The sequence below is a fragment of the Typopeltis vanoorti genome, chromosome 5, assembly GCF_054136105.1.
Source record: "Typopeltis vanoorti isolate ZY-2024b chromosome 5, IOZ_Tvanoo_1.0, whole genome shotgun sequence".
NCBI classification, from domain to species: Eukaryota; Metazoa; Arthropoda; class Arachnida; order Uropygi; family Thelyphonidae; genus Typopeltis; species Typopeltis vanoorti.
Window position 1 is genome coordinate 19,229,203 of NC_143553.1, and position 26,853 is coordinate 19,256,055.

General features: G+C 35.4%; 1 protein-coding gene across 1 annotated transcript in view; it reads left to right on the plus strand.

Annotated features, from left to right (window-relative positions):
* The first annotated feature begins 386 nt into the window (after nucleotides 1–386).
* Nucleotides 387–26,853, plus strand: part of Arp1 (Actin-related protein 1) — a 403,959-nt gene continuing 377,492 nt past the window's right edge. The window contains exons 1-2 of the mRNA XM_090393056.1: nucleotides 387–479; nucleotides 6,680–6,744. Coding sequence (XP_090249182.1) covers nucleotides 432–479; nucleotides 6,680–6,744 — 113 coding nt within the window. The 5' untranslated portion in view covers nucleotides 387–431. The remainder of the gene's footprint in view (nucleotides 480–6,679; nucleotides 6,745–26,853) is intronic.

Genomic DNA, 26,853 nt, shown 5'->3' on the forward strand with positions numbered 1-26,853 from the left:
TGAATGCCGAGGAATGTATTCCAGTAAGTTCTCTGGTCAACTTACCTTACGAAACTTTCATAGTTTCTACATTCGGCTCTGAAATAATGCTAGATCTAATATATCGGTAATTTATATAGCATTAACACAAGTTTTCTATATGGCTAGGATTAGGAAAATGAGATGGCGGTAATTGTCAACCATATTCCTGGATATCGTGTCCTTAACAATCATGTTCCCTTTAAGAGTGTTTCTACTCCCTTTATGGAATATAAAGTTAATGGATTTTTGTTTAAAATAATTTGACAAAGTGTAACTTGCCAAAATAATCTATTCAGTTACTTTTTCAAATTTTCTTAGTGCAATAAAGCTTTTTAGTTTTGAACCGCCATCTCGTGGACTTTCGTGAAGTGAGTTGGCAAATCATTTACATTGGCAGTAGTGGGTAAAAGATGGAGCCATATGATGTAATCATTAATCAGCCTGTTGTCATTGACAATGTAAGTTTTTATGCAGTTAAAGCTGGAGAAAGTATTCTAAGAATGCACTTGAAGTACTTTTTCCATTACTTATGGAGAAGAAAACGTTTTGAAAGAGTAGTAGCTATTGAGTTTCATGAGTACTTCGAGACTTTTTTTTTTTTTTGCCTAACTTTATATGCAATGAAGCTATTTTCAATTAAAATAAATATTACACAGCGCTTTCAAAATTTCTGTTTTGTACAGAATGCTATATATATATATATATTTGCATTTTCATATACGAGGTTAAATATTTTGAGCATGTTCGGATACCACCTGTTCATTCCTCATATAAAATGATAATTTTATACGAATATAAATAGTATAGTTCTTTTCATGTGAGATTTTCCTTGTTTTTAATTTTAGCAATAATGACAGGACAAAAAATTCGAATAAGGTGGCTACATTCGGAGCTGTTTGACTCTCTCAGTGTGAATGCCGTTGCATACTGTTAAGCCTACCACATATGTTAAATCACAGGGAGTGGAAACTGAAATTACAGGGGGACGCATCTATAACCGATCTTGTACTTCTTTATCTGTTAAAGCAGCCAGCGTTTAGAAACAATAAAGTTTGGTAACGCAATACTTAATCAATCTGATGTGGAGAGCTTGAAGGACGATTTAAATAAGCTTGTAGTATGGGCAAAAGATAATGAATGTCAGTTCAGTGTGGAAAATGTAAAGTTATGCATTTTTGGAATTAAAAGCTTATAAGCTGTGTACCACATTGAGTTGTACCATCTGTTCATTCACTCTTCAAACATCAATCTCTTGGAGTGCACACAAGCTGTGTACTCCAAGAGATTGATGAGGCTAGAGACTTAGGGAGTATTGGTGGATAGAAAATTGAGAGGGCATATTGCTAAGGTCTCCAAGATAGATCATAGGATTACTTGGTTATTTAAGAACACTCTAACATGCAGAGATAAAGAAGTTATTATTCCTCTTTATAAGGGGTAGATATATCCACATCTGGATTACTGTGCTCAGGTCTAGTCGACTGGATTCCTTGGGAATGAGGAGGTGGTAGAAAAGATTCAGAGGCAAGTGACCAAGATGGTGAGTGGTATAAGGCATGCTCGCAATATTGATAGATGGAGAGTTTGTGGGTTACAGAAGTTGGTTAATAGGTGGAGAAGAGGAGGATATGATAGAAACATTTAAGATACTAAAATGTTTTATTAAGGTTTTATTTTATTTTTTTTACAAAACCTGATGACATGTTTTGGGAATACACATAATCAGCAGACTAGTAGAATGAAAGCCAGCAAGGAAGACTGTCACACTGTATCCTATACCTGATATTACATATTCAAAATTTTTCTACTATGAAGACATGACAGTAGCTTAAGAAACCAAATTATATCCAGCTATGGGGAGAATGACAACAGCATCAGAAACCAAACTATTTTTTTAAACAATTCTGATAGCTAAATAAAACATTTCCCATGACATGTATGAAAATAAAATTTCATGCTTTTGGTACATCGACAGAGTACTAAGATACATCGTAAAAGGTCTGTTCTTGCCCAAACAGTGCTTGTCTTAGATTCATAAACAGAAATTATTCATTTATTAAAATGAAATTGTAGAATTTGCTTTGTTTCATCTCATGTTTTTAATTTTAGCAACACCAGGTAGGTGTTCTCACCTGGGATAACTTCAGATTGTATGGTGGTGAAAGTTGGAGCATTTCAATGCCTTCAGTATGAATGGCATTACTCACAGTTATGCCTGTTACATATGCTTGGCAAGAGTCTAAAAATGGCAGAATATGCATCAGCAAAAGGTCCTGTACTTTCTTATCTGGTGAACCAGACAGAATTCAGAAAGATTATTTTACTTGTTATTGTGAATAACATTTATGGGACTTTTATTATTATTATTATTATTTGACCTCCCTGGAGTCAGAGACTCAATATGGGAGGTACACACTATCACACAAAAAACTTATCCAGCTGTGCCTTAAGCTGATTCATTGTATCTATGTTCACAACATACCCAGGCAATGCATTCCACTCTCAATGCAAAGAACCTGCTCCTCACTTCTCTACTCACATCCACCTTATACAGTTTCCAGGGATGGCCTCTTATTCTGTCTCCCCTCTCCCATTGTATGAAAATTTTTTTCCATGTTAACCTGATAACAACATTGGAATAACTTATATGTCTCAATCATATCCCTCCCCCTTTTTCTCTTATTCATTAGGCTTTGCAATTTACATTCTTTCAATATGTCTTCATACTCCACATTCCAAAGACCACTTGCTACCTTTGTGAATCGTCTCTGCACTCTTTCTAACATGTCCTTGACACGATTAAACCATGTTGACAAAATCTGTACACAGTAATCCATATGAAGCCTGTTCAAAGCCTTATACAATGGAATCATAACCTCTTTATTTCTGCATTGTCAAAGTCCTCCACATCATTGCCATTATCTCCTGTGATGACTTCACAACTTGTGCAGTGTGGCACCTGAATTTCAGGTTTTCCATCACCACTCCCAGAGCTCTCATTTACACTTCTTCCTTTAAAGTTTTCCCACCAAGTGTATATTTTACATTCCACTGTTGCTTTCCAAATTTCAAAACCTTACACTTTGCAACATTGAACTGACAGTTCCACTTACCTTCTTATTCATAAAATCTGTTTGACTCAGCATTGCTCTCCCTAATTTTGCATCATCTGCAAAAAGTTGCATATCACCAGTTAAACCCATCTCATTATCATTGACATACAGATTGAATGTGCCAATACAGACCCCTATGGTACACCACTAGTTACTTTCCTCTTTTGGGATACTGCACCCCCATATACAACTTTTTGATGCCACCTTTATTGCAGTGGAACAATTTTACCTTCTTTCCACTCTTGGAACCTGTGCTGTTGTAAGCCACTTGTTAAATGTAAGCCGCTGTTGTTAATATGTCAGGTATCTCAATGCTACTGCCAATTTCCTGGAACATTCCTTTTAAGATACTTGGTGGTATTTCATCATATCTGATCACCTTATTGACATCAAGCTTATTTATTTCCCCATGTACTGCTTGCTCAATCACAATTAAGCCATCCTCTCCTATGTTCTCTACACTTGAGTTTGTCATGATTTCACTCTGATGAGGATGAAACTTCCTTATAAATTGTTCACTGAATACCTCAATGATGTCTTTTGCAGCATTTACCATTCTACCATTTTCATCATCTCACTATAATCATTCTTCCTTCTACTTGTTGCATATTTCAAAAACTCTCTATGATTTTTCTTGGCCTGCTTTGCTAATTTCTTCTTATACTGTAATTTTGTTATTACCGACTGAGTCGCCTTCCTGACCTGCTCTTTATACTCATGCAATTAATTGCTGCCATTATTCATCATGTGCTGCTTCCACAGTATCCTCTTCTTCGAAATTTCATGCTTAATTCTTTTATTCATCCATTTGTCACCTACTTTATTCTGTCTTTTGACCTTCAGAATATATTTGGATATCGCTGTTGTTAAATATTTCCAGTTCCCATGCAGCATTTATTTCCCACCCACTTAACACCTCATTCCATGCTATAGCTTGCAACAGCTTTTCACATTCACCAACCTTGTAATTCCACATATATCCTTTCTTCAGAGAAATCTTCATATAGCTAGCCACAACCCAGGTGATCACTTCATGATCACTCTCACCACCTGGATGGAAGTGCAAAACCCCACTCACAATCATATCCTTTGATGAAATGATCAGATCTAAAACTCTTGATCCTTGTGTATCCTCCTTTACATACTGCTTAAGATAGTTGTCTCCAACTCTCTTCATTCCAATCTATATTGCCATCATTAAAATCACTCTTCTCTTGTTCACTAACCAAAGTTGCTTATACATTTCATCATCACTACCCCTACATTCATCTGACTAAATATCTCTTCCTGTCAATCCCCACCTCACACCAAACTTTTAAGATATTAAAGGGGTTTTATAAAATTGATGTGCAAGTGAATTTCAATATATGACAAATAGTCACAGAACCAGGTGCCATCTGTGAAAGTAGTTTAAGAGTGTGGTTAGTAGGGGAGGGGGTGCACCAGATTTTTTGTGTGGAGAGTGGTGAGTGAGTGGAATGGATTGCCAGAATTGGTTGCGAGTTTCCTGACAGTGAATGGATTCAAGGATATGATAGGATTTGTGGGTATAATGGTTAATTTGGGTCTCCCATGATAAGTCTCTGGACTCCATGGAGATGCCATAAAATAATAGTAATAATCATATTGACTTGAAACCATTGCCACTATTTACATCTCTCATTTACTTTGCATGGACATAATTTGCTTGCTATCATCAACACAACACTCACCCCCCCTCTTGTTCTTTCTATCCCCCCCCCCAAAAAAAAAAGATCATATGCTTCCATTTCTATTCCTGTCAGGTTATCTTCCTTATCCAACCATGTTTCCCTTATTCCAGCAATTTTTTGATTTATTAACTTAATTGACAAAACCATTTAATCCCCCCCCCCTCATTTCTAGTGCTCCTGGCATTTGCAAATAAACATAACAGTTCACTTTTTGGTCTATAACCAGTCCTCTCATGCTGCCATTTGTAATTTCCCCACACCTAACTATTCCTATTTGCTTTTATCATCGCTTACCCTATATATCTGTAGACTCAACTTCACCCCCATACATTCCATCCTCATACACACATTCACTGCCACTTCAAACATTCACTCCTTATACTGTCTCCCCTTGTCCACCCTGATTTCTCCCATCCATTCCCTACCCATCTTGTATTCTCTTTCTATCATTATCACTCACAGTACTACTGTTCTCATTTACAGTCACTTCAGTCTCACCAGTTCCTCTCTCTTAATCTTTTGCTTCACCTCTTACTTCCTCTGCTCTCTTGCTCACATCCTTGTAGCAATAGTCTTTCTGATTCACTCCAAATCCATTCAAATGCAACCCATCCCTTTTGTAGATTTCCATCCTTTCCTCAAATGCATCCCACACATTCACAAACTCCACTCCTTTCTCCTCTCACAAGCTCTGCAACATACCATTGATTATCTCTGCTCTCTGTCTCAACTCACCATTATCATGCCTAGGCAACATACCGAAAAACTAAAAAATTAGTTTTTCCAACTAAAAAACTGTTTTTTAGTTGGAGAGATGCTAATTCATTTGCCCCTTATGCACTTGTTTATTAAAAGAAAATAAATACAAACTTACTGTTAGTAACGTAATATTTTCAAGGATTATCCTTCATTTCCTTGCGATCATTAATTGAGGAATCTCTCTGGTATCAATTCTACAGAATCCCATCAACTTATTTGTTGTATCCTTTCCTTTTATGCCTATTAACTAAACTAGTCCATTATATCAGCCTCACAGCCAATATTAAATGATAAAAGATGTTCCATGGATCGACTAATTGCTATCGAAAAGAATTATATTGACATTAAAACAACTACACAAGTGTAAATAGCAGAAGGCTTGAGTATTTAGGTTTAAGTGATGGTTTACACTCATTATACTGTCTAATGGAATAATTAAACAGCAGGTTTAATCATATCGATATTTTGTCTCTGTAACAGACATCCTCAGGAGTACAATATTAAAATTCTAATAACATAAGGCTTTAGTCTTCATTTAGTATAATTTCATTTTTTCCACTTGTTGTCTTTTGTGTATGTGTTTTATTACAATTTTAACATTACATTCCAGAGGATGTCTCTGAGACAGAGATAAAATATTGATATTATTAAACCTGCTGTTTAATTATTTCTCTTTGTGCTGTAATTATTCCATTAAACTGTATCATGAGCAGATGGCTTGTAACGGATGAGGTGGTTATTGGTTAATTACTGCTTAAGAGCTAATAAATGGAGAGTAATTTTTAAAGTTAATTTATATCATAAATCAGTTGCTACCACAGTCAGCTCTCACTTATAGCAAACACTATTTGTTATAAAGGGTAAATTCACTCTATAACAAATTGCCAAAGTCCTAAGCTCCATATTATCCACGTCCATGCTAAATGAAATTCAACATAGTAAGTCATTAATTATAACACACTATTTCTTTGGTCCCTACAGGTTCACTATGCTGAGAATTGATAATTATAACACTAGCTAATTTGCATATTCTAAGTTATTTGCATTTGAAGTTTTTGCTTTTTTTTAATTTAGGGCTCTGGTGTCATTAAAGCAGGATTTGCTGGTGATCAGATACCAAAATGTCATTTTCCTAATTAGTAAGTTATTGAACCTAATTAAATATTGTACTCTTTAGATTGTACTTTGCAGGTAGTAGAGATTTTTGTTCTAGTGTAAAAATATTAACCTCCAATAAGTTATTGCAGGTTAAAATTACCTGGTAAATAACTACATTTGCTCTTTTAGTGCAGGATTGTCTGACATTTTGTTCACCCATGTTAGTGCCATGGATGGACTAATTGCTATTGAAAAGTAAATATTATAAAGTTAATATTGACATTTTGTGATATTAGCAGAAACATGTAGAAATTGGTAGTGTCTGTTTTGGATCTATTCTCACTACACACACACACACAAATTGTGTATGTTAGATACACTGCTTTCCATAAATGAAGGACCAAAGAGAAAAATCACAATAACTCAAAAACTATATGACCAGTTTTTATGCAGTTTGATGAAAACCAGTATAGTATTTATTTCATATCCAAACACAAGTGGTGCAGTAGTAAATACGTGGTACAACATTATTTAGAACAAATTAGGATACGTTACAAATGAGAACAGCTTAAATTTGGTAGGTGAATTATACAGGGAATAATAAATTAAATAAGAAGAAAAAGAAACTATACATAAGTTATATACAATAAATATGGTCAGATCAGGGACGGCCATCTGGGGGTGCAGTGGGTGCAATGCACCCGGGCCCCACGATTGAGTGAGCACAGTCGGTACACATTTGTGGAAACATATTTTTTATTTTTTCTTCTAATTTTGCTTATAACTAAAGGGATTTCATCGACAGGATTTTAGGGCCCCTGGTAATAATAATATCTCTGTGTTTCTCTATTATATTAGGGTTTTTGCTTAACCCTTTTGATGCATTTATGCAGTGTATAAAAATTAACAAACATGATTTCATTTTTACCCTAAAATGCCTGATTCATCATTAGTTTTTTTCTAATCTCTTACACATTTATATCATTTGGCTAGTTATCAAAAACCATTGAAAAAATATTTATTATATTCTTTATATATGGTTAGTCTAGATCAGGGGTGGACAACCCTTAACATGCCTGCCAAACGTGGCATGCCAATGACTTTTTTTTTTCCCAGCACGCAACCCAGGGCTCATCTTAAAAAATAATTAAATAAAAAAATACATTTCAAACATCTTCGCTGACGCATATTTTAACTTAATATAATACAATTTTATTTAGTACAGCTATACCAAATAAAAATGCAATAATTAATTAAACTCTACCAACTGTTTCATAATAATAAATAGTAAGAAAATTAGAAACAAACATCCTATTTCCAAGCCATCGATATATCTCCGCAATATACTGATATACAAGTTTTGTCCAGTTTAGTTGTTGCATTATTCATCAGTCATCCAGACGTGGCGTGACTCCTTTACCATCATTTGATATATCTTTTCATGTTTCGTAAAGAACGTATCCGTTTTCTAAAGTGTATTTGGATTTTATTAAATCGCAAGTCATTAAAATATGGATTAGAAGTATTTATTGTCAATTAATATGTTTAACTTATTAGATATAAAAGCAAATTTCCTTTACATTGATTTTCGGAAACTAAAGTTTTCAGTTTTTTTTGTAAAATCCCCGCATATATTGCAATTGCTATTTCCTGCTTAGCGAGCAGTTTCCTTGTGTGCATCCTACCCAAATAGCACCATCTGCTTTCCCATTATTTCAAGCAAAAATTAGCAGTAATTTACAAGACATGAGATACTTAATGAACAATCTGTCACGAATGACTAATGAACAGACAGCTATGGTACCAGGCCAGTAAAGATATGTGCATATATGATTGGTGCGGTATTAACAAAAGATCGCACGAGTCAAAGATAAAAGTCAGTAGACAATTTTTGAATTGAAATGCTAATTCTCTTCAACCAAGTTCAACATCTGAAAGTGCCATAACAATATTCACTATATATTTCCTAGCTTTAACACGTTGACAAATTTTAACACTTTCTGTTGATTTTTATTGTTGCTCTGCATTTCAGCTGGGGGGACAGACTCCCACACATCTAGTTTTTAGTGTTTGCTAGTGCAGCATATGGTTTTCCTTGTGGCTAAATAGCATAGTTTTTGAGGGAAGGGACATGCGATTCATTAGTTATATTTATTATTCATTTTATCCCAGCTGTCTCTAATTGCACTATTTGTTGAGAAATATATTACACAGACTGCAAATGTGTGTACCTTATTCAGTGATTACAATAAAATGACCTGCTTTTACTTGTGTCTGCAGATGTATTGGCTAATATGGAGGGCGCGTGGTTTGCCACGGGAAGCGAGTTATTGTTTTGCCATGAGGTGAACGTGATTAAACTTTTTTTTTCTGTGCGAGGTTACGCAAAACTTTTTAATTTCTTTTTTTTGCAAAGTAAAATCAGGGGTGCGAGTTATACTCTAGGACCAGTTATATTCCAGTAAATACGGTAAGTTATTTTTAAAGCTATGAAGTGTATTATCAATATTCAGAATTATGAAGTGTTGTCTGCATGTGATTAGATCTCAACTACGTTAATTTCAACTTAGTTAATAGTGATAGATAAGGGTGAAACTGATGTACTGAAGCAAACAAACAAAAAAAATAAACACATTCCTTGAGTGTTTCTAAAATTTTGTAATATTGTAAAAAGTATGTACATATTTAACTTTTTGTTAATTCATGGGATAAAAATATTTAATATTATTTACTTATTCGACAGGCAAAGCCTAACCCATAATGTCCATGCCAAGAAAGTATGCCTCTGGGTGTCCGAAAAAGAAATCAGCAGAAAAGAAAAAAGAAGAAAAGCAAAATCTCAAAAAGTCACAAGTAGATTTTTTTTTCATGGCTACAAAATAAATCTGACAACGAAATTGCTACGAATTCAGCAGTTGCGATTCAAACTTCAACTGAAGAAGAAAACTCCAAACAAGCTACACAACTTTTCAGCGAAAATGTAGAAACTGTGGGATTCGTCGAAAAAGACGCATCTGATTATACAAACGTTTTGGATACAGCAAATAACGAAGAAAACAATAATAACAATGGTGATCAAGTGAATATAAATGATCCAGGTTTGTGGCCAAATATTATAACTGATAAATTTAGATTATTTTGTGTTAAAACCAGACCTAAACAACATCATCAAGATGCATTCGTTAAGAATGTTGAAGGTAGATCATATTCTACATCGTACTATTTAAAAAAAATACCAAATGGTGAAACTGAGCTTCGCAGCTGGTTAGTTTACTCAAAAGCTCAAGACTCAGTATTTTGCTTTTGTTGTGTATTATTTTCCAAAAGAAGAGGAAAAGATCAATCAACATGATTTATATATGGTTTTAATAAATGGAGAAACTGTCATCTGTAATTCGAGATCATGAGCTTTCTGTTGGTCACTTTAATTCTTTTATTGCTTGGCAAGAATTACTAAAAAGGCTTAATTTACGTTTGACTGTTGACAGAACAAATCAAATTAATATAAATAAAGAAATGGAACGTCTAAAATTACTATTCCAAAGAATTGTAGATGTAATGCTATTTTTAGCAAGTAATAATCTGTTCCCATGAAACAATAGGAACACCGAATAATGGAAATTTTTTAAGTTTAATAGAATTATTAAGTAAATATGATCCTGTGTTAATGGACCATGTAAATAGAATTAATAAAATTTTATATCGTCTTTAATAAAATTAAAGACGATATAAAAGCATCCATATATTACAGTATCCAAATGGATTCTACTCCTGATTTCTCACAAGGAACAAACTTCAATAATTATTAGATATGTAAATTTTGTAGACAAAAAATTAATTATAAATGAGTCATTTATAGGATTTATTGAAGTAACTGATGTGACTGGTGAAGGACTAGCAAATTCGCTTTTAAAAAGAATAGGTGAGCTTTATTTAGATATTATGAATTGTAGAGGGCAAGCATACGATAACGGTAGCAATATGAAGGGAACATATAAAGGCGTACAATCTAGAATAATTAGTTTAAACCCTCATGCAATTTATGTACCTTGCTTATCACATTCTTTTAATTTAATAATTTGTGATGCTGCTTCCAGTAATATTGTAAAAAATGTTTCGGAATATTGCAACGTTTATACTGTGTATTTTCTGCATCTAAATAAAGGTGGGAAATTATACAAAAGCATTTAAATATTACGCTTAAACCATTATGTGATACTCGATGGGAAGCCAAAATAGACACTGTCAAAGCAGTGTATACACAGTTTGAACAAACTTATAATGCCTTAGAAGAATTTATTAGTGCAATTAACGATAACACAGCAGTATCCGAAGCTAAAAGTCTACTAGATTCATTACAAGAAATGCCATTTATTTTAAGCTTATCGGTGTGATTTACAATATTGTCAAAAATTAATAGTATCAGCAAACTATTTCAAGCAAAAACAATTGTTCTTGACTCTGCTTTTAATTTATTGAATAAAATTAAAAATGAAATCCAAAATTTAAGATCAAAATTTAACACATTTTTAGATGATGCAAAAATGATAGCACGAAACTTGAATATTTTCGAAGACTTCCCTGAAAAAAGAATTCGAAAAAGAAAAAGGTTATTTTCTGAACTAGCAGAAGATGAAGTTTTACTAAACCCGGTAGAGGAATTTAGATGTCACTTTTTTCAATGTTGTGATTGATACTGTTATTGTATAAATAGATGAGAGATTTAAAAATATACCCAATGTTATTTCTTATTTTAAATTAATTACTGATATAAAAATATTAGAAAAAAATGAACTAGAAAACTGCTCAAGGGATTTTGTAAAATATTATAATAAAGATGTAAATGAAGACTTAATCCAGGAAATTGATTTGTTACGAGAATTGATCTCGGACCGAAAAAATGTAAATAATGCACAAGACGTATTGTAGTATATATTAAATAATAGTTATAATGAACCATTTCCAAATGTACTAACTGTATTGAAAATTTTCTTTACGTTACCAGTTACTATAGCAAGTGCAGAGTGTTCTTTTAGCAAATTAAAATTGATAAAGAATTATCTTCGGTCAAGTATGTGCGAAGAATGCTTAAATGCACTTGCTATATTAAGCATCGAAAAGGAAATTGCCAAAAATAGTAATTTTTCGGAAATGATTAATGACATAGCAAAAAAAAAATTGCATATTTAAATAAATACATATTAAGCAATATACGTGTTAATAAAACTAGGCCCCTAAATAGTAAACCTTTTTTTTTTTTTTATTACTTTAAACAATAATTAATTGTAAATAGTTTTTATGCGCTAGTTGGTGAGCCAGGTTACTTTTGTTTGTGTTAAATATTTATTTATTTTAATTATTTAATACTTTTGTTTCGTGTTCAGTAAATGTTATGTTAACCTGTTATATTTCGAATGTGTTTTTTTGTTTTACTGTGCCAAAATCATTTGCAGGTAAGAGATTTTACAATATGTTTATTTCGAATCCTTTAATTTTTACCTTTGAAAAATATTTTAGGGCCCAAAAAGGTTTCTTGCACCTGGGCCCCTTTATAGAGAAGGCCGGCCCTGGTCAGATGTTCCTCCAGTATCTTGTGCAATCAACTACTCTTTCTGTGCAGGATATAAGGTCCTCTTTTGTGCAACGTGATTGAAGAAGAGGACAAGAAAGAAGGTGTTCCAAGGACTGGGTTGTCCCACACTCGCAATTATCTGGTCCAGCGAGGCAGCCCCATTTGATGAGGTTTTGTTTGCAGTGTCCTGTCATTCGAAGTCTGTTGAGGCTTTTCCAAGTATTCCAGTCTAAGTGGACACCATGTGGAAGATGTTCGGCTGTTGGAATACCAGTATTACTCTCAGAGTGTAGTGCAAGCCATTGTTGAAGTCTTGTCTCTGGAGGGTATTTAGGTGGTTCAACAGTTGCTAGGAAGCTATGTCAGGATCTTAGTCTTTGGGGTACCGTGGTCTGGCTGAATAGTGGGTGGTGTTCATCATTCGGCTGCTTCTTTCGTCAGCTGAGAATGCAGATCTTTGAATTGAAGGGGCTGCAATACCAGCCAAAGTATATAGGTCTTTTGGTGGTGTTGGTTTCAGGCATCCTGTAATTAAGTGGCAGCTTTCATTCAATGCTGGGTCAAGTTTTTCAACATGGCAGCATCTGGACCATACTGGGCAGGCATATTCAGCAGAAGAATAGCCAAGACAGAAGATCTCATTGTGCTAGGGTCTGTACCCCCATTTGGAGGAGGTAAGCTTTCTTAGTATGTTCTTTCTTGCATTCACTTTTGCCTTCTTTTTTTTTTGTGTCTTTTATATGAAAGGGTTCATTCGAGAGTCGCACTGAGGTAGATTGGGTTCCAGGAATGTTCTAAATCAGAGCCTTTCCAAGAAATCTGTAGCTTTCTGTTGGCTTCCTTATTGTTAAGGTGGAAAAGACCAGTATGGATTTTCAGGGGATTTGGTTTTAAATGATTGCTGCCATAATATGTGGTTAGACTATTTAAGGCAAGTGATAGAGTAGTTTCAATGGACTTGAAATTTTTTAATTGAGTAGCTATGGCAAGGTCATCAGCACAGATAAAATTTCTAGTTCCTGGAAAGATGGGGAGATCATTGACATAAATGTTGAAAAGTAATGGTTGATAACACACTTCCCTGGGGAAGGCCATTTTTTGGGCGATGCCAACGGCTCGTCTCCCCCCCCCCCCCAGTTCCACAAAGAAACGTCTGTTTTCCAACATGAGTGATTGGATCAGGAGGACAAGCGATAGTATAGTTATTCGGTATATTTTATCTCTGAGTGTGAGATGGTTTATGGTATCATATGTGCAGTTAGGTCTACAAAGACTGCTCCTGTGGCTAGTTTTTGCTCATAACCATTTTCTATATATTGAGTGAGGTTGAGAATTTGTGATGTACTGGATTTGCCTGGTCTAAAACCAGCCTGCTCAGCAATAAGATGGGGTTTGATTAGGGGTTGTAGCTTATTCAAAATTAATTGTTTATAGAGTTTAAAAAGGTTGCTGAGTAGTGATATTGGTCTGTAATTTTTTGCTTCGGTTGGAGTTTTCCCTGGTTTCAGAAAGGCCACCACTTTAGCATGCCTATAGTTGGTATCCTTAGGGTTCTGAGGCAAGTGTTGTATAATTTTAATAACCACTCTTTAGTCCTGGATCCAAAATGTTTAATTTGTTCATTACAGATATCATCAAGGCCTGCAGATTTTCTGGGTTTTAATAGGTTTATGGCAGCATTGAGTTCAGTGATGGTGAAATCTGAGTAAATCATATTTTGTTCCTCACTTGGGATTCTAAGTATCTTATCTTTTGTGTGTTTTTATAGGGAATTTTCCATTCAGCAGCAGCTGGTGAGCAATTTGATTAGCTGTTACCTGTAGATGCTCATTTGGCTTAGTGAAATCCTTTCTAATTCTGTTGATAAAGTTCCATGCCTTTCTGCTAGTATGGGTCATATCAAGGGCTTCTATTTCTTTTTTCCATGAGGAACACCTTTCCTCTGCCATCTTGTAGCATAATTTTTCTCCTGCTTGGATAGTCTTCCCCGAGAAGGGGTTGGTGTTGTAAAGTTGTAATTATCATACTGGGCTTGTATGTCATTGGAAAGGCTTGGAATGTAGTTTGTGTGGCATCCTCAGGAGATGTGTTTTGGTGGAGATTTTCCTCAGTATTTTTATGAATTTGGGATACTCTTGAGGGTTTGGAGGGACTGGTTCTATTGAGTGGTCAAGATCTTCCATGAAACCCTTCCAATTAGCTTTTTTGAAATTAAATCATTGTTTGTAAGGGACTGTTAGGCATAATGGCTAGGTTGAATTGAAGCGTTATAGGTCTATGTTGAATAAAACCTTTTTTAACACAAATGTTGGATATTTTTGAGCTAACAAATATGAAGTCAGGGTTATAGCCTCGCTTCCATCTGCCACTGTTGAAAGATGCAAGAAGTTTTGGATTGTGTATCAGGTTTAGAGAAAGGGTTTCAGCCCATTTTTCAACAAATTTCCATCTTTGTTGGACTTTGTGTAACCCCAGTTAATACTATGGCTGTTAAAGTCATCTAATACAACATTAGTCATGCATGCATTATTATTGAGGAGGATGTCAGGGAAGGAGAACGCTTCTTCTGGGGGTTTATAAACTGAGGTTATTGAAATATTTTGAAATGTGATTTTAATTATCTCAATGTTTCTGTTGTTTGTTGAGTCAATGGATGATGGAATTAAGTTTTCTTTTGTAAATATCGCACTACCATATTTATCATTTTGGAGGTATTTCTTTGATGAGTTTCATGCCATGGATGTAAGGTCTTTTGGCACTTTTCCCTCTGTGAGTTTCTTGCAGGCAGAGTACATCACAGTCATTATCTCTGCAAATATTTGCAATAAGATCTTGCTTGACCCTGGAGAAACCTTCAATATTAAATGATATTATTTTTAGGCCTGGCCCCAAGTGTGATCCTTTAGGGCAGGAATTTGGGAGCATTTTAGTTCGATCACTTGCATTTGGTTGATAGCAGCTTCAGCTTCCTCTAATGGGTACTAGTAGGATGCAGGAATGAGAACCTAGCTGCTGCTCATTCCTTACCAGTATAGTGAGATGAAAGATGATGATGAGATGGTAAAAGAATACCCACAAAAATTGTAAATAAATAGTTTACTTCACTACAAATGGGTATATGAAGACAATGGTCAAACATAAGAGGTCAAAATAAGATTTATCAAAGTGCTTCAGTAAAGATTGTTGTCACCTCTCACAGTAATACAGTATTCACAATGATGTTTCATACTGTTTATAATAGTGTCCAGTTGGTAATAACTGTTGCTCTCCTGCAAAACTTCTAGGTCCCTCAATGTTTTGGGATGGAGAGTGGAGTTGAGAGCAGCAACCCCACATGTGTACCTAGAGCAGTGTTTCTCAAAGTGTGGTATGTGTACTCCACCCCCCCCCTGGGGGTGTGTGGCAATTTTCGGCTATGCATCATTAACGCATGGAATCATTATTAAGAAAAAAGGAATTAATTTATATGTATATATTTCTTAATAAATTATATATATTCAGGGGGGAAAAAAAATTATATTATGTATGAATTCTCCTACTCATTTTGCGCGTTACTATCGCCCCGATGTTCACATAGTAACTCTCTTTCTGTGGTAAACAACACTCCCTCCGCAACAGCTACTTTGTTGTAAACACACGAAAAACAGTTACTTTTATTATGTCCCTGAATAAGGTACAGAGGCATTTGCAGGCTGTGTAATATATTTCTCAACAAATAGTGCAATTAGAGACACCTGGGATAAAAATGGCACTAACTAATGAATCGCATGTCCTGTCCCACAGAAACTGCTGTATAGACTCAAGTAAAACCATATGATGCACTGGCAACTTATTGTTTTGTTTGACACCACCCCGTCGTGAACATGTTAAAACTAAGAAATATATAGTGAATGTGTTTCAGATATTATAGAATTCGGTTGAAGAGAATTAGTCTTTCAATTAATTGTTGAAATGGAAGCCAACTTAGTTGTTGGCTTGCTTTTTTCTTTGTGTCGTGCGATCTTTTGTTAATACTGCACCAATCATATGCACGTCTTCACAGCTGTTCTCTCTCTCTCTCTCTACTGGCCTTCCATTGCTGTCTGTTTCGCTCTCTGCTTTCACTTCTCATTAGTCATTTGTGAAGGAGTGTTCATTACATATTAAGTCTTGTAAATTACTGGTAATTTCTGCTTGAAATAATGGGAAAGAAGATGATACTATTTGGGTAGATGACTTTGAAGATGCACACAAGGAAACCACTCTCGAGGCCGTAAGTAGTGATGGCAAATAGGAGTTTCTTGGTAAATCATGCCCATTTTCAGTTTTTTTTTCCCTGAAAACTTTATTTCTGAAAATCCCCACATATATCTTGCACCACGAGTTTTTTGCTTTAATTTTTGGGGAAAAAATGCGAGTTATATTCGAGTAAATACGGTAATTGTTTTAGCTTTCAAATTCTTAAGTATGGATCATTGGTTAAAGACTGTATTTATAAAACACACAAAAGAGAGCAATATAGCGGATACAAGAAGCTGTAAGCAACAAGAATAAACGTTGATATTGTATCCCTCTCATTGATGATAAATTATTTAAGTTAAGTAAAAATTTATGATCATCATCAACAATCATGGGTCCAATGCCCATAGGTGTCTGATGCCATCTTGATATGATTCTTCCATTGCATTCTATTTTGTGAAAGATGACTCAGTTTGTGTATAGAGTTTCCGCACCATTTGACAATGTCATTGCCCCATTCTCTGTTTGGTCTTCCTTTTTTGTTCTTTCCTTCAATCATCCCAAACAGCAGCATTTTTATTTTCCTCTCATTGTTCATTCTACATATATGGCCAAAGAGACGTAGTTTCCTTTTGATTATTTTCTGGATCGGGTTTTCTTTTGATTGTATTCGTCTGTAGATTTCCTCATTGTTCACTTTCTGGATCCAGCTTATTTTCAAGATCTTTCTATGGCACTTCCTCTCAAGTGCTAATATCCTCCTTTCAGATTCTCTCAGGAGTACCCAGACCTCACATCCATAGAGCATGCTGCTGAAGATATAGGTTTCTACAATGCGCAGTTTAGTTTGCATCTGTATAGCTCGGCTCTTCCATATTTTGTCCATGGCTTTTAAAATAGTTGTTGCTCTGGCTATTCTAATTTTTATCTCTTTTTTTTGGGGTCCAAGCCATGTGTCATGTGGCATCCAAGATATGTGAAGTGTTCCACATTTTCCAGTTGAAATCTGTCTATCATAAATCTGTTCAGTAACTCCTGTTGTCCGGATATCTTTGTTTTAGTTTTCAAAGTTGACATTTAGTCCATATCTTTTTCTTTCTGTGTATAGTGTTTGCAATGTCTGGTCCAGCCTGGCTGCATCTTCTTCAATCAGGACAATGTCATCTGCAAAGCAGAGGTAGTTTATTCTCATGCCATTTATTGAAATGCCTCCATCTTTTTCTTTAATCTTATCTAGTGTTCTTCCCAGATGCGTGATGAAGATGATTGGTGATATTGGGTCCCCTTGTCTTGTGCCTTGACTAGTACCAAACCAATCTCCAGTCTCACCTGCTATTCTGATTTTTGCTTGTGCTTGGCTGTTTATATCTTTCAGCAGGCAGATCAATTTATTGTCCACACCATAGGATTCTAAGACAGCCCATGTTATATTTTGGTCAATACAGGTAGTCGTCAACTCACGACCTATGTGCTTTACGACTGATCGACTTACGACTGCATCCTGAACCGCGTTTCAGTATGAACTACTCTAACAGGTTTTTCTACTACACTCTCATGCCCTATTCGTGTGGTCCCCGTAGCCCCAAAGCCTAATGGGAACGGTTGTGCATGTAGCGTCAGCCCACTGCCCAGTAACATGTCTTTGGCATGATTCATGCGTCTTGATCTCTGTTTGCATATGTATTACGTTCACTATTTTTGGCTCAGTTATAATTTGTGTTACAATTAGCATTTTTTTACAACCTCTAAACATGTCAACCAAGAGGAAAGTGCCTTTGCTCCTAGACCTGTCAAGAAAGGCCATTGATTTAGACACAAAATTGAAAGTGATCAAGCAGCATGAAGATGGAAAGAAGATGAATGCGATCGCACGTGAATTTAAGTTATCTCATTCTACAGTGTCGACGATTTTGAAAGACAAAGAAAGGATTCGTGAAGTTGTTAAAGGTTCGGCACCCATCCGAGCAACAGTGATAACAAAACAACGTACAGGGCCCATCTATGAAATGGAAAAATTATTGTTTTTTTGGATGGAAGATCAGATACAGAAGTGAACACCCTTAAACCTTCTTACAGTGTAGTCAAAGGCTAGAAGTCTCTTTCAGACGCTGAAGGAACATGCCAGAAAAGATTACACTCAGACATTTATAGCAAGTACAGGATGATTCAAAAGAAGATTCAACCTTCATAGGGTTCGAGTCACTGGAGAATCAGCAAGTGCGGATGTGGAAGGAGCTCAAGAGTTTGTTAAAAGTCTGGATGAAATAATTACGGAACGAGGGTATCAACCAGAGCAGCTTTTCAACATGGATGAGACTGGATTGTTGTGGAAAAGGATGCCAGAACGCATTTACATTCACCAAGAAGCCAAAAGCATGCCTGGTTTTAAGGCACTTAAAGATAGGCTGACTTTGCTCCTTGGCGGGAACATTGCAGGTTTTAAACTGAAGCCTTTTTTAATTTATCATTCTGAAAATCCCCGTGCGTTCAAGAATGTAAACAAGCACGCTCTGCCTGTATACTTCCGTTCAAACCGAAAAGCCTGGATGACTCAAACATTGTTTAAAGACTGGTTTCTAAATTGTTTTGTACCTCAAGTTCGTGAATGTTGCCTTTGAGAAAGAAATTCCTTTCAAAATTGTATTAATCTTAGATAATGCACCTGGCCATCCACCTCACCTAGACCACCTCCTTCCAAATGTAAAAGTTTTTTATTTGCCGCCAAATACAACTCCATTCATTCAGCCTATGGACCAAGGGGCAATTGCTACATTTAAGGCGCACTATCTTCGAACCACTTTCACCCAAGCTATAGCCGCAACAGATGCCAACCCAGAACTATCTTTGCGAGAGTTTTGGAAACAGTACGATATTTATAAATGCAACAAAAATATTGCGGCCGCATGGGAGGCTGTGACAAAGAAATGCATGAATGGAATCTGGAAAAACTGTGTCCAGTGTTTTGTTAATGATGAATTTGATAGTGAACATGAACTTGAAATGGTTATGGAAAATATTGTAACACTGGCAAATGGACTTTCTTTAGACATTGAAGTGGAAGATGTTGAGGAGCTGCTAGAGCAAGAATCTGGAGAACTTACGAATGAAGAACTTATCGCTTTGGAAGAAGAAAGGATGGAAGAAGAGAAAAATGAGATGAGGAAGAACAAGAAAGAAAATTCACCATTAGAGGGTTATCTGAAGGTTTTTCTATACGAAATAAACTTCTTACACATTTTGAGGAAATGGACCCAAACATCGAACGATTTTTAAGGATTGAACGAATGGTAAAAGATGCTTTTCGGCCATACTGTGAAATTTACGAGCAGAAAAGGAAAGAAACAATTCAGACAAAAATCAACATTTTTATGAGAAAAACAACTCCCACTACATCAAGTGGTGGCATTGATGACCCGCAGCCAAGCACGAGTGGTCAGTGAAATATTTCTTATCTGTTTTCTACATGTGTTTTGTTTAGTTCTTTAAGATAAAATTTTTTTAGTTTTTATACAGTATTTGATATCTTTTTTCATAATATTTTTTATTTTTGTAAATAATAAACCAATTGTGTTGTATACAGTGTCTGATTTACCTAAACTGCTCCGATTTACATCCAGATCACTTTACGACTGGTCAGTCAGAACCTAACATGGTCGTAAGTCGAAGACTACCTGTATTATCAAATGCTTTTTGGAAGTCCACAAAACAGCAGTATATCTTTTTGTTCTTTCTTAGAGCTTTCTTTGCTATTAGTCAAATACACTGCGAGTATTTGTTGCAGTGTACTTCGATCTTTTCGAAATCTAGCTTGTTCATCAGGAAGATGTGCCTCCATTTGACCCTTCAGGCATTCTATTAGTATTTTCATCAGCACTTTGCCAAGATGACTCATTAACAATAGTTCCGTAATTGGTGCATTCTAAAGCACTGCCAACGACCAAGACCGATTTTTTCCACTCTTCAGGGGCATACCCTGATCTCCATATTTTATTACATACCTTATGCATTTCTTTTACAACTGATTCTCCCCCATATTTTAGCATCTCGCCTATTTATAGTCTTATTCATCTCCTCTTCCAAGATGTCATTTTCAAAGATCTCTGCTGGTGGAGAGATTGCTTTTAGTTCTTTGATTACTTCTGTTGCAGTATTATTTAGTTGATTTTTATATAGTTTGCTGCAATATCTTGTCCATTTGTGTATGATTTCTGTGTTGTCCATCATCTTTGACTGCTACTGATCTTGTTTGTCACTTCCTATTGACATTTCTTATAAGTTTGTAGACCTCTCTAGTTTTGTCTTCTCCATAGTACTGTTCAATGTCTTTGTACTGGTCCTCAAACCATTTGGCTTTATCAGATCTTGCTGCTTTCCGTACTTCATTGCATTTTTGACGATATAATTATTGTCAAAACGTGGATATCTGAAGTTTGAGAAACACTGACCTAGAGCATTCCAGACGTGCTCCATAGGATTAAAATCAGGAGACTTAGCTGGCCAGTCCATATTAAAGATGCCAAGAAATTATATTCTTGGTTTCATCCTTTATCCAAGTGTAAGCAAACAAAGTTTGCAAGTGAAGTAACTTCACAACTGGGCTACTTGTATGTAGAGGCTAATGACTTCACATCGATTGCCTTAGTATTCCATTCTGCATTGCTTCAATCTTGGTACCACCTCTGGGTCTGTCTCCTACTGAAGAGACCTCAATAAAGGTCGAAACCGGTCTGGGTAAGTGACCCTTTCCATAATGCATAGCATTATACATGTCTGCAAGGAGATGTGCTTTACATTATGGGATACTAAGGCAAGTGATGCGAAGTCAGTCCACCTTTGCCATGAGTTGCCCCAGTCCTGAATATACTTCAGGCACAAACTTTGTTTGCTTACTCTTGGATAAAGGATTAAACTAAATATATATAATTTACATCTAGAATATGAATTTTTATTCGAAATTTGGAACTACTGTATATGTAAATACTTGTATTTGCATACAAGAAATAGTCTGGCAAATTAACTCTTTCTGGTAGAGTTTTGGAATATGTTGATTGTATCGTTGTATCATTTTTTAAAGTGATTTGCTCCAAACTTCCACACCAAATGAAATCATAACATTAGATCTTGAGGGATTGAAGTATGCCTGATAAATCTGTGAGTGCTTTCACTATCTGAAAAAAAGCTTACCTCAGTTTTTAATATTTGCTGCATATCATGACTCTCCTTTGCCTGAGGCATTATGCCTCAGGCAAAGGAGAATGTTGCTACCATCTTTGATTAAATCAAAGATGGTAGCAACATTCTTTGATTTAATCTTTGTTGCTACTGTTGAACTTTGTTGCTACCATCTTTGATTAAATCAAAGATGGTAGCAACAAAGTTCACTGACAAGGTGTTTTAGGTATTGCTGGTGTAGTGCATTTGACTAGCACAAGAAATCAAACAAAACTATGACATGTCATAGCTGTGAAAATGAATAGGACATAAAAAGAGTCTTATGATTTCTTACTTAAGATATCGTACAAAATCAGGCATAAGATAAAAGACTTATGTGGTTTCTTTAGTCACTAGTGCTTGCTATACAAAAAGCAAGAAATCTCCATGCAAACTTCTTGCTAATTTTAATGTCTTTTTATGTCTTGTGTTGCACTTCATTTCAATAGTTCCTAAACCTTGAGAAGCACATTGAAACTCTGAAATCATGCTTTATACGAGACTTTGTCCACAAAAAGAGAATTAAAGCAGGCCTGAACTGATTCATGATCAGCCTTGAGGATAATTCACCTTCTTCTGGAAGCACCAACAAGCTTCATAACCTCATGTGTCAATGATTCATGACTTGATTGAAGTAGAATATACTAAATAAAAGATAATCATTAGCTAGTTGAAAATGTAACTTTAACTCCAGGAAACTTGTCAGAGCCAACATTTCAGACCAACAAACAAAGAGAGAAATCTGGGAAGTAGTCCATCTGCTATGACATTTAGTGAATGACTAGATAAAATTGGTGTAACCATGTTGCAAAAGATAGAAAGCATATCATAAGATGATAGTCTGGTGAACAATCCTCTATGTTACACTTGATTGAATGTTATGTGATCGTATGAGTTTTTCTAAAACCTTTTCATGCCTTGTGTTTACAATTGGTCCCCAGGCAATTTTAGTGTACTTGCTTTCGGGTATTGTGGACTAGGAGATCAGCTGTGGATCTTAAGTGCTGAAATCCATGTTTCTGGTTGCTGATTACATCGGACAACAAAATTTTACGAAAGTTTTGCCCCCCCCCCCTTCCCGATTAATTTAGTCATTTCTTATAGATTTCGAGGTGCTGAACACAAATATCACAATGAAAATGCAAAATTGGCTATGGTTTGTGAGAGATCCACAATAGTTTTTATATAATAGAGTAATGTGTACTTATCACATATACCAGTAAATGTCCACTTCTGCATCCAGTGTTGCTTATGTAGCTGCTCAGGATCATCTCTAGCAAGCATCCAGTAGTACCAACATGTCAGCCGACATCGAAATGGACCACTTTCCCTGGTATTGTTTCTCCATTGTTGCAATTTCCTGAGGGAAACATTCACCATGTTCATCACTAACCATGCTGCAGTTGTCGGGGAGGAAATCCAAGTGGGAATGGAGGAAGTGTATTTTTAAGGACATATTATAGTTTGTGACACAGAGACAACATGTCCTCAGTAAGTTCCTTGTAGTTTTCTGGCCTGACATTTCCAAGGAAGTTAGTTGAAGCCAGTCAAAATGCATCCCAAACTTTTTTTCTCATCACCCTGTAGCAGGTTGGTGAACAGCTCATCAATGAAGAGCTCTCAGATTTGACTACTGACAAAAATTTTCCTCTTTAATTTTCACTTCGCTGAGTGAAGGGAATTTTTCAGCCAAGTGCTTGAAAGCTGATCCAGTCCAGTTCATGACTTTTATGAAGTTTTTTTACCAGACTGAGTTTGATGTGTAGGGGCAATAGTAGAAATTTGAGCATTTCTGTCAGTGCTGGGTATTGTACATTCTTCTCTCTGACCTTCAGATTTCCTCGTAGGCTAGTCTCTCTTCACATAGTGCAAAGTCCTTGTTTGACTGTCTCATTCACACAAAAACAGCAGGTTTTTATGTGAATGGGACTCTGACTCCATTTTGTACTTCTTCTCTCTCTCTCTTCCTCTGTGTCCTGATCTTTCCAATCTTTCTGAAGTCTTCTTCTACTCCTCTCTACCCAGTTCATCTTTGGTCTACTCTCTTCCTCTTTCCTTGCAGATTCCACGCTAATGCTTGTTTGACTTTATCTTTTTCAAGATTACTTAGTACATACCCCATCTCCATTTTCTCTGATTGATATCACACATTAGTTTTTGTTTAGTTTTTTTGCCTAACTCTTTATTGGATATCTTCCTATATAAAAAAACACACAAGACTTTTTTTAAAAAAATTGATTTATTAGTTGGTTTTGACATGTCTGTCCTTTTCACAACTGTCTCAATGACACATTCTTTTACAGGACAAATTCCAACTCTATATCACAGCGCTCTCTGCCTGCTTACTACATTCTAATTATTTTGTGTGGCAAAATACTTTTTACCTGCAAAAAGAAAGCACAGCCATGGGCTTTCTGTTATCCCCTTTTGTTTTGATTTTGAGCAATGTGCTCTAGATTCCTTTACTTTAAAACCAAAATGATGTTTTTGTTATCTGGCCCCATGGCTGCCAGATTTTAGATACTTTACTCAGCTACCTAAACAAACAACACAAATGCATGCAATTCACAATTGAAATTGAAAGTTACAACACATTACCATTTCTACATGAGCTTGGCGCACATCTTCCTTCTGGCAGTTTTTCTGTCAATGTTTACCATAAAACTATACATACTGACCAGTATATACACATAAGCTCTTACCACCACTCAACACAAAAACTAGGGGTCATTAACACACTAAAAACAGCACCTTAAAGATTTGCGCAGTGAGCAAGCACTTAAGCACGAATTACAAGTTATCAGCAATACGTCCCTAAAAATGACTACAGATAAAATGATCAACAGATTTCTTTACAAGACTGCACCAAATAAAAATAAACTAGATTATAATAAAATTGTAACCATTCTATACATTTAAAGGGATATCAGATAAACATAATATTACAGAAACAACCTTAATACCACCTTTAAACCTCGTGAAGAATTAAGAATTTATTGAACTTCTCCAAGGATACACTTCCTTTCCTAGCCCACCATGGAGTATACTATATTCAGTGCACCTGTAATTTGCCTTGTATAGGTGAAACAATTCCTATCTGAAAAAAGGAACATAAACTAAACATTAAATTTAATAACTATGATAAATCAGGCCTTTCTAATCATGTTCTAAATACTTTACTTAATTGACTGGAAAGGCAAGTTCATTACATCACACCAAAACTGGTATAAACTCAAATTTAAAGACACCTGTGGAATTTTAATCATCCACGCTAATCTTAATAATTATCTAAAATTATTAAGATAATTTTAGACAATTATCTTAATAATTGTCTAATATCCCAAAAATATGGATGGCACGTCTTCTACCCACATGTTCTAAGAGTTAATTATAAATTAGGACTAGTAATCCAGGATCTTAGCCTTAATATAACAAACACTTATGTTAAATTATTGATTAGGCCACCACTATCGCTCATTAAAAGGTATTAATATGAATTAGTTCTCTGGCCATGTTATAAATAAATAGGATATATATATTATAGCTTTGATATAGATTTGTTTTTTCCCTTTTTCACTAGATATCAGGCCAGTAGAATAATGGTTAATAAAATCATTGTCACTTTGGCATACTGTTTGAAATGTAATGTAATGTAGCTTGTCTCTGTGATTCCAGATGATGACCTTAATATGAAGGTCAAAATGTTGGGAAATTAGAGTTGTTAAAATCACATTATTCAACTCAGCTCTTTACTCTATACAGTTTTGATATTTCACTCCCACACATGGAAGGCTGGAAGGTGTGTTACAGATAAGTGCCATATGTCTGGGGTCTAGAGCAAAGTAACCTGTCAATATTCTTAAACATTGGAGGTTATAGCACAAGGGTGGTCTGAAAAGTTCTCGGCCTCAACCATAGATGACAACACTAACAGCATGATTTTTTTTTCTCAATCTGTCATAAGCATCCATGTGAAATTGCAAGTCAGTCATTCTGTCAAGTAGTTTGTTTTATACAGCTGTCTGTAGCAAAAGTGTTGTCGTATCCCTTGAAATGGATAAAATTGAGTATCGTGTGGTTATAAAATGATTTGTAAAAGAAGGTTTGACGGCAAAAGAAATTCATTTGAAGTTCATAAAGGTTTATGAGCACTCTTCTCCTTCGTTTTTGACAATTAATGGGGTGCCAAGTTTAAATGTGGCTGTACCAGTCTTGAAGATGATCCATGTGAAGGATGTCCAAAAAGTGTAACAACACCAGAAATCATTGATCAAGTGCACAATATGGTATTGGATAACCAGCAAGTCAAAGTGTGAAAAATTGCTGAGACTATAGGCATTTCAAAAGAACGTGTAGGATATATTTTGCATGAAGAATTGCAAATGAAAAAGCTTTGTGCAAGATGTGTTCCATGCTTGCTCATTGCAGATCAAAAATGCACTCGCATGAAAATCTCTGAACAATGCTTGGAGCATTTGAACAACAATAAAACTGATTTTGTGCATCGATTTATTACTATGGATGAGACTTGCATTCACCATTACACACCAGAATCCAAAGAGCAGTCAAAACAGTGGACAGAAGCCAGTTGTTCAGTGCCAAAGATGACAAAGTCAGTTCTATCAGCAGGAAAGGTCATGGCATCGGTGTTTTTGGATGCTAAAGATATTTTGTTTATTGATTATCTTGAAAAGGGTAAAACAATAACCGATCTTTTTACCAGATTAGACGAAAAAATTCGTGAGAAATTTCCGGTTTGCAGGGAAAAAAAATCTTTTTTCATGAGAACACAAAGGTGTTTTGGCAATGAGAAAATTAAGGGATCTGCACTATGAATTGTTGGAATATCCACCCTATTCCCCATATTTGATTCCCTCTGACTTCTATCTCTTCCCAAAACTAAAATTCTTCCTCACTGGTCAGCGTTTTCCTTTGATTCAAGAGGTCTTACTGAGAACCACTACAGGGATGAGACAATGGCGCTGGAACATCACTAGAATAAATGTATTAGTCTTAAGGGAGATTATGTTGAGAAATAAAAATAATTTTGAAATTATAAATTAATTTTTTCATTTTTAGCACGAGAACTTTTCAGACCACCCTCATACTTGACTTTTATTACATCCATCTCACCTCTGTGGAACAAAAG